General features: G+C 26.1%; 1 protein-coding gene across 1 annotated transcript; it reads right to left on the bottom strand.

Annotated features, from left to right (window-relative positions):
- Nucleotides 1–4,261: 4,261 nt before the first annotated feature.
- On the bottom strand, nucleotides 4,262–9,177 carry LOC111626074 (39S ribosomal protein L51, mitochondrial-like). The gene is made up of 3 exons (XM_023369358.1): nucleotides 9,015–9,177; nucleotides 7,037–7,150; nucleotides 4,262–4,501 (listed from the first exon to the last, which is right to left on the bottom strand). The coding sequence occupies exons 1-3, from the start codon at nucleotides 9,139–9,141 to the stop codon at nucleotides 4,290–4,292; spliced, it is 453 nt and encodes a 150-aa protein (XP_023225126.1). The 5' UTR covers nucleotides 9,142–9,177; the 3' UTR covers nucleotides 4,262–4,289.
- Between the last annotated feature and the right edge of the window lie 1,415 nt (nucleotides 9,178–10,592).

The following is a 10,592-nucleotide window of genomic DNA, read 5'->3' as shown; positions in this document are numbered from 1 at the left end:
ATATATTTATCTAAATTATTATTTTACACTTTTAGAAGAAAACTGTAACATATAAACTTAAGATAGGTAAAAAAAAACTCTACATAGCATATAAAAATAATCAAAGGCAATATTTAAGCATGCAATGAATTTGATTAAATACTAAGTAAATATTTAAAAAGCATTTTTACCTGTATAACATGAGCAGAGTAACACTGGAAAAACTTAAGCAAACAGATGGAAGTGCTTTTTTAAATATTTATTTAGCATTTAATCAATCCCTTAGTATGCTTAAATGTTACTATTGTTTATTTACATAGATAATCTGAATATAGATGATCAAATTTTATTAAATTTTTACTGAATTTCAATATTAGGGAGTTTCTACATTTGTCAAATTATTAAAAACAAATATAGAAAACAGATGGTTAATCATATCAGAATGAAATTTTCTATTAGTTTTCATAAAATTTCCAAAATACTGTAGTAATTATATTTTTTACTCTGAAATACAATCTTTTGAATAACTGACAAATATTTAATTCTTCCATTTTTAATACTAAAGTGCATTTCTTGCAGAAGGAATTTTTGTCACAGTTATAGCTACTGAATGGTAATTTGATTTGAACTAAGAAATGTTCTACTGTAAAAAGATCAAATTTCAATTTACTGGTATTATAAATAACAGTTAAAAATAAAATTTATCAAACATTATCTACATGGTCTTTTGTTACTATATATTATTACATTAAAAAATATCATTCCCTAAATGGTAATGATTAATTAGATACTGTATGTTAGATAATAAAGTACTCATAAAAAAATGCTGCAAAATTTCTATAGATCAGACTTGGGCAACCTTTTTCTATGTAAAGGTCACACTTAAAACTTTTGAACCAAGAGAAAAAAGAAAAAAAAAAATCCAGGTAAATCACAATAATTTATTCATATATGATTATGAATTAACATACATGTATCTAATTTGACTACTGTCACTGATGTGAACATAATACAGTATATCTGAAACATTTGGTTGAATATTAGTCACTGCTAGTTTTAAATTAGTTTTGATGTGAGTCTGTTAACTGATTTCTTGCTTTACTTTTTACTAAATTGTAGAAAACAATGATAAAATTTTTGCTGCATACTTCCTCAAATTGGGAAATTGATATAGTTTGTTGCAAAAATATTAATGTGAACTCAGGTTGCCCACCCCTGCTATAATTTAATAAGCTAAAACCTAGACATAAATTTTTATGACTTGAACAAGTTATTAAAGGAGATTAAATAAAAATGACATCATTTCTTGTCATCAGATGTACAGACATTCCCACTTAATGTTAGTAATCTATTTCTGAAAATAACAAAACCCAGTAATCTATTTCCCATTATTTTAAATGGAAAAATTGTAGCATGTCAACCAAAATACTTAACCATTTACCAGTACATCTTAACATGATAATTAATATTTAAATTTATATAGTAACTAACATGCTAAGATTTAAAATGCTCAATTCCTGATCATCAAGTAATTAATATGGTTATAACAAGCAGTTGCTTTATATGCAGTAACAAATGTAACAAAATACTATAAATGCTTTATTTCTAATATGACACAGAAAATAAAGTAATAAAGAAATGTCTTAGAAAAAGCAGACAAAAATTTACAATAAAAAAATAATAAATCCCTATAATGAACTGTTATCACCAAGTGAGGCAGAGATTTGAAGCTTGAAGTTATGACATGCTTTTCATAGTGTAAATATGATTCTGACATTCTACCAATTGTACTTGGAATGTAACTTGAGACTTTTCACATACATTGTTTTACTAAGAATGCTGTATTTGGGTTTTGAAAGATATACTGTATATTCTTCTCAAATAAGCAACATCAAAAAACATTATATGATCTGTAAATTTTTCTTTACAGAGCATTGTTAATTTTACAGATGCATATGTTAATTTTTATTTATTTTTATTTAAGTTTATTAGTCTGTAAATTGATTATGATATGCAAATTCATTTGCATTTGCAAAAATTTTACTTATCAGTTCTAAGATCATATAAGTTTAAGAAAATAAGTTTTATCAAATTCTTAAGATGGAAAAATTAAAGGCCTATAAAACTTTAAGTATAACATGACTAAATACATCTGGCAATTCTATATTTGAATTTCAGTTAATTTTTACTGTTTCACATTAAATTCAGTAAATTATTTTAATTATATATTCAAAATTGATGATAATGTCAAACAGCTATATATAGAAATCTGTGGTGTAACTAAGATTTTGCTCTGGGAAGATCTAAAGTAATATAATCGGAATGAAGAAAAATTAAACATCCCTTAACCCTCACTACTGAAAAATGAATAGCCCTTATATAACCACCAGAAAATGTTCTAGAATGTTCCTGATACATCTAGAAGGAAACTTTGAAAACAAACTCAATATTTAAACCATGATTTTTCTTCTAGAATAATCCAGTCAAGTAATATAAGTAATTGATAACTGAGCATTCATTTTTTATCACAATAAGAATTAATTGATTGATATTGAATTATTCATTAATAAAATGTAATTATAGATTTGTTGTTTAAGACAAATTTTTTTAGTTTTTATACCTAAAGCCTCTGAGGAGGGATCCAACATCCATATCACCCCTATAAGTATAACACAGCTAAAAATTAATTTTTTATTTAAATATTTTCCGACACTTTTCTTGTTGTCACTATTTAATAAAATCTATTAAAGTTAATATCTCAGAATTACCATTTTTCAAATATAAAAATGAAGTTGCACATACAAATCAATTTGATATGGATTGTATATTCTTAATTAAATATTAATGATTTGAATATTTCATTAACCTTAAATATTAACAAATGTATCTCGTAAGATATCTGATATAAATAGATTATTCACTTTGCTAAGAATCTTTCTAGTAAAATTATTATTTATTGATTTGTTTCAACTTCCATGTTTAGAATATAACATTTTTTTTTCAATATTATATAATTATGTAAAGTATGTTTAAAAGTTGAATGCCAAACAATAGTCTGAAAGTCAAACAATAGAATTGCAGGTTATAATGCAAATTACACTCTCAGATAGCTAAAAGGAAAAATTATGAACTCTCTTAAGGTAGAAAAATTTTAATTTTTTACAGAAAATATTTATTATTTTAAATATTTGTTATATTTACAGTTATTATGCATAAAACATTAAAATCAAAGATTAGACAGAGAACAGACAATAAAAATTACTTTACACAAGTGTTACCAAATTATAATTGGCAGAAATATTCACTCCACAATAGCTCAAAAGTTTTGTTTGTCAGAAGAAAATATACAAAGTACAAACTTGGTATAAGAAAAGCAATTTGAGGGTGTCAAACAAGTACCATGTGCAAAAGAGCAAGTTGTCTGAAAGTCAAATAAATTCATACAAAGATAGTTTGTGACTATATTTGTATGCATTATAATATAAAATACAAGTTATTTACCTTAGAATTGAATGGATGTCTTGTTAGAGTATTAAAAAATGCTTCAACTTAAACTCAATGAAGAATATGCAAAGAATTTAAGCCACAATTTAGAATATAACTTTACTGAAAAATGCATATCAAATAAATAGAGGATGCTTCATGCTAGCATAATTGAATAGAAGGCTTCAAGAAGAAAGGTAGTTAATAAAACATAATCAAAATTGACAAAATAGACTTACCTTCTCAACAACTGGAACAAATTAATCAACACATTCAACAAAACCTTTAACATCCAGTAATGAAAATTTTAATGTAAAAACTTTGACAAACATTAAAATTTTCATTACTGGATGTTAAAGGTTTTGTTGAATGTGTTTGACAAAATAGACAGAATAGTGATTATTATGTTAATAGTCAAAAATAAAATGTTAGTATATAGTAATTTCTGTTTAAAAAATTTCTAACTACTTTAAAAATACATTAATCAAGCATTAAAAATCAATCTACAATTAGATGTAAAACTATCTCTCTCTCTCTCAAGATTATCAATCTGAATTATTGTATAACACAAATAAACTTTATTTATTTAAATATATTAATCTGAATTTTCTATAGATAAATAATCTGAGTAATTATCTATTTGATTAATACTTTACAACAATCAAATATAATGTAGTAGCATTTAGAATGTTAACTAAATTATAGCTGTCCATCATAAATAATTCATATGTATGTATGCTATAAATACATTTATCAATGATAAAATATGAATCCAGAGATATTTGTAAACTACATACATTTTATTTGTTATTTAATTACATATACAGTTAGTTCTCAGTTTTCATATTTAACCACTTATACAAATATTTAATTCTCTTGTTAACTAAATTCCATTTTGCTGGTCTTGAATACCTCCAATGAAAATGTGTCGCTCTTTGCCTTAACAACATTTGAAACTCGTTTCCTCGAAACCCTCTCAACCAACCGGGAACATCAGTGAGAAGCTTAACTGGATGAATACTACCATCACCCAAAATATCTAAAAAATAAAATAATATTAATGACAATCGTCAAAAACATTTACATGAAATTATATTATTAGACTAATACGTCATGAATTTAAAAGAATTTCACTTAAATTTAAATTATAATATATAATGTAGTTAACATTAATGTCTTAAACTGGATCCCATTTTGTGTATAATGTGTAAAACATCTCCACTTTCCATAATAACCAATCATATCTCTGAATATAACAAGACAATCATCTGAAAAAATGTTAATGCTTTATGTACACTCATTGAAATATGAATCTAATTTTAATCTTATATTAGTTTAATACAATATAAAATGACTAATTATGAAATAGGTTTGCATATACGTAATCAGGCTACCTGTCCTTCGGCTTTTCATATGTGGTCTCGGCTTTCATCTATCTAACTGTTCTTGAGATTAAGGACAGACAGACAGACAACAGTGGGAATTTATAGATATACAATTTTTTCAAATTGCAGCCCAATACAAGTATTGGACTGCATTTTGTAAATGCATTATTGATTGCTTTCATAAACAATACTGTTTATGAAAGCAATCAATAATGCATTCACAATCAATAATTAACAATCACAATTAAAAGTATTGTAATGTGCATTAATATTAATTTTAGTTAAACAAGAGTGTTTTCTTTTTACAAAGTATTATTGTCTTCTGAGCTTTCTTTGCTAATCTTGATCGGAAATATCAGCAACATCTTCATTTTAAAAAGTTTTTATCATAATTTCTTGTGAATGACAAAATAAAAATATGTTATTAATCAAAAATTTGTTCTAGAGGGTCATGTTTGTTCAGTCGAGTACTAAGCCATGTTTTCCCCTGAATTTATGTTTGAATACTTAACAGTTTTAGTTCAGAACTGTTCGAATACCGAGATACCTCTGTATTTCATTTGTCATTTAAAAAGTTTAATAACACTTACCTAAAAATGTTTAAATAAACTTTACTAAATACAAAGATTAATCTATAAAAAAAAAAGCACACTGACAGTCTTAAGGGCTAAAGTCTGAAAGCAACAACAAACACACCTGGTTGACAGAAAAGCAAAGAAAAGGAAGAAAAAACTGCACTATCAGTTTCATTACAATAAACCTAATAAAAGGTACTGTACAAAACAAATTGAAAATTTCAATATTCTAAAATCTGTGGCAAATTTGAGACGATACACATGCTTACTTGAATTAAAAAAAAAAAATTGAATAATGGAGTTTACACTTGAAAATTGTGAAATTTTTTACAGAGAATATCCAAAATTGTGTTAGAGGAAAACAGTGTTGTATGAGGTATATCTGTTTGGTCTTTTGGTCTTATTCTAGTCTTTTTATCATATACTTTTCATTTTCATATTCTTGGAAGAAAATCACTGTAATTGACAAAAAATCACAATCCTCTTTTTCTCTTATGGAAGTAAAGCATTACAATAGAATGCTAAAACATTACTGTATACATTTTTACTTTAAACTGAATTATCTATTAATTTAATTTTTATTACGAGTTCTAATAAACAAAATATATTAGTATTTATGCATTAGTATTTCATGGTATAACATCATTATAGTGCTGGAGTCCAACAATTTTAATGTAAAATCTATTAAATGATGATTCTTCAATTATTCCATATTCCGATATTTTGGATATTTGAAAAATCTGCTTTTATAATAAATACTTGTTTAAGAAACAAAAAAATTGAAATAATTCATAAAATATTTATTTAAATGGAAGAATTTTTATCCTTAAGCTGTATACAGGAAATCCTTGTTAGTTCGAAATTCAACTTCAAATTATCTGAGATTTACATATTTCTATACAATATGCCAGATGACACATACTGATATAATTTATTAAGAAAACAGAATACAGCTATGTATACAGAATGCTATTTTCCTTAATTAATAATTAATAATAATAATAATAATAAACTACAAGTAAAAAGCACATATCTAGTAAGAACCTCATAGATTTCCAGATAGATTTTATGAAAAGTAGAGCAGAATTCCTCAAAATGTAGCCCAAATTATTTTTAAAGTGGCCAAAATAGTAGCAAGTTGCTCAAATGTAGTAGCATAGATCCTTACAAATATCTCAATCAAGTACTTGTAGCACAATCTTGCAATCCTAAAACCCAGCCATATTTTATGAGATAAGAGAAAAAGGCTAGTCCATGGGTAAGTTATACCTAAAAATGTGTTATTGTAAAAGCAAAGCCTTATTGACCAGATTAGTCATTTTGGTCTATTGTTCTCTCATAGCATAGAGGCACTTCAATCTAAACAAACAAGTATGAGTATCACTATTTGGACAGAATTTTCACTTTGAATTCCTTAATGTATAAATCTCTACATCCCTGGTTGGGACAAATAGTACGGTTAATGGGATTTTGAACTATCCAAGTTCAAATTAATGGGCACTTAATTAGTAGAATTATAATAATTATTGATACATTAAGAAATTATTGTAATTTTTTCAATTCTGCTAATTCTAATCTTACAAACATTATAAAATCAAAAACTTTTTCTCTTACCAATATAATCATTTTGACCAAAAAGTGCTTTTTTATTACTCCAAGGATTTTTTGGTTTATAATCAGGGATCACAGCTATCTTCTCTTTATCATTTTTCAAACGAGGTAAAGGACCTACAAAATTTCGTAATACATTATTTTTAATTACAAAAACTGTTAAACAAATTTACATTATCTGTAACAAGCATGCTTAAAATAATTTTTTTTAAATAAATGAATGAATCATCTGCAAACAGATCACTTATAAAAAAAGACTAAACTTTAAATTTAATAAGCTGGAATTTTTATATTCAGTTGCCAATGGTGCCCATTATACATTTTTCACAGTGTAATAGATAATTGTATGCAAGGTGACTCACTCTAAGTGATGTAATAGATAGAGAAAAAATACTGATGATTTTTATTTTTAATACTACATCATTGCAGAAACTTTTGAAATACAAATTCTAATTTTATAATTATCAATAATTCAAGTTAAAACAATTTATAATATTTTAATATTGAAATCTTTTTTAAATTCAAATTTTTAACTTAATTTTTTAATCTATTTATTAATGAATTTGAATTGTTTTCATTCATTCATTCTCCATCAGTTTTTCACACTGGATAATCATAACAGATATAATTTGGAATATATACCTTATAAACAATACTCAAAATGCTGTTTAGTGATGTTTTGAATTTCTAATCAGCTGGTTTCAGATCCACTTGAATAAAACATTTTTTCTGTCTTGATCTTAATTTATATACTATGATTTAAATTACTAATGATGTTTTTTATTTAAAAAAAATGGCATGATATTTTGTTGTACATAGAATAAATACTGTTTTCATGCAATCCAAATTCTGATATTAGGAAAATAGTACATTTAAGTTTCACTTTCAAATTCTTAATCATTATAATAAATACAGCAATTAACATATTCACATCAAAGGAGATCTCAATACTTTAGCATAATTATAAGCCATAATAGTTATAAAGGTACTCTTTAAAGTGAATTTGAGTACACTTTCTTCAGACTACCCGAAGGAAGAGGATGATCTTTTATCTTTTCATTAAAAGATCTACGTCTCTACCTACAAATTTAATTCATTTTAAATATTTTAAAATTTGGATATTTTAACATAATGAAACTATCAAATTTATTAAACTATAAATTCATAGCATATTGTTATTTACTCGACCAAATGATGGCCATAATTAATTGGGCCACAAATCATTGACACACAAATTTATAGCCCAATTAATTACGACGATCATTTGGTCAAGTATTAACATGTTTGGCTTTAGGAAGTTTATTACATATATTGTTATTTACTTTTCAAAAATTGTATCAAACTTCTACATAGGAACTTTGTTGCTGTTGTGTACGGAATTATGCTTTCTATTACACGCTTTTTTCATACAGTCAGTTTTAATGCAAACATTTCCAGCCATATTAAACAATCTTGGATGAAGACCATTTAATATATAGCCGAAAACAATGCATTAAAACAGTATTAAAGACTCGTTTACAGCGTGTCGAGTCGATGTTGTTTTTGTACTTCAAATGAGTTTTGCGTGGAGAAATAAATGTGTTTACGAGGTTCTAATGCATCATCCGACTTAATTAGCGAGCCAGGACTACGGTCCCTCACAGTAATATATTTTTTTAAGTTTCAGTATGATGCACACCAGCATGACAAAGCTTCTCCAAATTCCGAGCTTAACACATGATGATAATTAGCTTTACGGTTTTATGGAAGAAAATTTCTTTATTCTATCTTTCGAACTGCTATTGGAGACTATTTTAATGACGTCAAATCTTCATCATGGAAGATGATATTCAGAAAAATTATAAAATTTGTGAGGATGTAGGAGAGAAGCACACATGACTAGCTACGTGTTGTCACCAGTGCTTCTCACGTTTCACACGTACTAGTCACGTTGGTAATATTTTTCTAAAGTGCATTCTACTTTATTTTGTTGAATTCGTACCTCTTTCCAATAATGGGCTCTCGTAGCCATAGCGTCTAATATATTTTTTCCGTTCAAATCGACGTATTGAAGCGTATACAGGAGCTTTTGGAATATTTGCTAGGATAAAATTACGAACGATATTCATTTGTAAATATTAAAAATATCGACCACGTGTTGTAGGATTAAGTGTTGCCAATTCCTAATCGATAATAAACCCGACAATTTTATTAAAATAAATATTAAAATAATAATAAGTTTTAAGCAGAAAAAAGTATTAGATATCTTCTGAACATATTTTCAACATAAAGAATAAAATTAACTTTGGTTTAAAATAATACTGAAAATTCCATCTCTCCGATGAGATAGACTCGAAACGGGGCTTTCGGATTAAAAAAAAAAACTACACTATATCGTTTATTTCTAGAATATAACAAGCATCAGAATAAAATAGTTCTGAGAGAAAGTAATGTTTTATTACTCTAAATAAGAATTTTATTATACAGTAAAACCTGTCTATGGCAGTGTTTCTTAACAAGGGGGCCTCGGCCCCAGGGGTCCGTAAGAAGTTTTCAGGGGCCGCCAAATTATGCAAAATTTCCTTCAGAATATAATAAAAAGAAAATTGATGTATAACCGAATATCGTATTGAAAAGTGAAATAAGAAAGATAAAGTTATCGTATTTAGTTTTTTTTATTTATTTCTTATTTTTTCCTACATACAACTTTGTTAGTACAGAACAAATATGCTACTTACACCGCACTATTTACTTCTTTCATTTCAAAGTAATTTTAAGAAACTATTAAAACTATTAATGCTTGGAATTTTGCATACAAATTCCTGCAGAAAATCCTCTCCTGTTTTCAGCAGCAATGCAAAATTTGCTGCCTTTCGCAAGAACGTATTTTCGAATATTTTTCGTTTTTTCTATGAATTTTTAAATGTTTCTTATTTTATTTTTTGTTAAAAAATTAATGAGCTTTTATGTTTAATTGTGGAGTTTGAATGTTATTTAAATAGATAATAAAATAATAAAGTTATGTTTTACATTTATTATATAAAAAAAAAATAAAGCAATAATTTAAAAAATCAATTTATTATAGATAATTTAATAAATATAAATTATTATTAAAAAATGGGGGTCACAAAACAAATTATGAAATATTTGGTGGGTCGCGAGTATAAAAAGGTTAATGCGTTTATTGTTTTTTGAATATTTTTCGCGCGAAAATTACTTGTATATTATTTTTCTAAAAATATCGTAGAAATAATGTAGATTGATACAGAAACTATTTATCGCACATGTACTGTATATGAGCTTCAAAATACAAATATAAAAATAGATTTTATCAAACGATATCAGCCAATTAATTGTATCGTGTACAATATTTTACACCCCCAAGGAAAATACTGTAGGTCTATGATAAAATCAATTTCGTTTTCCCACAGTTAAACTTCGCCGCTAATTGCTGTTGTGATAACTTTAATACGATCTTCTAACGACAGCTCATTTCTTTCGTTTTTCGGACATTTTCCAACAAACTGAAATGAATTTCCTTTGTTGCTAGACTAATTTATTAACACCTGCACCTAATTTC

The sequence above is a fragment of the Centruroides sculpturatus genome, unplaced genomic scaffold (genome assembly GCF_000671375.1).
Source record: "Centruroides sculpturatus isolate CEXI.00-Female unplaced genomic scaffold, Cexi_2.0 scaffold350, whole genome shotgun sequence".
Classification (NCBI taxonomy): domain Eukaryota; kingdom Metazoa; phylum Arthropoda; class Arachnida; order Scorpiones; family Buthidae; genus Centruroides; species Centruroides sculpturatus.
Note: the sequence above shows the minus strand (reverse complement) of the source record. Positions and strands in the feature narration are given on the sequence as shown.

What these genes read in the sequence shown, in the direction of transcription:
- LOC111626074 (XM_023369358.1), bottom strand. Translation starts at nt 9,141, where the DNA reads ATGAATATCGTTCGTAATTTTATCCTAGCAAATATTCCAAAAGCTCCT. An exon ending in GAGCCCATTATTGGAAAGAG is followed by an intron (nt 7,151 to 9,014) that starts GTACGAATTCAA and finishes GAAATTTTGTAG; the next exon opens with GTCCTTTACCTCGTTTGAAA. An exon ending in TGGTCAAAATGATTATATTG is followed by an intron (nt 4,502 to 7,036) that starts GTAAGAGAAAAA and finishes TTTATTTTTTAG; the next exon opens with ATATTTTGGGTGATGGTAGT.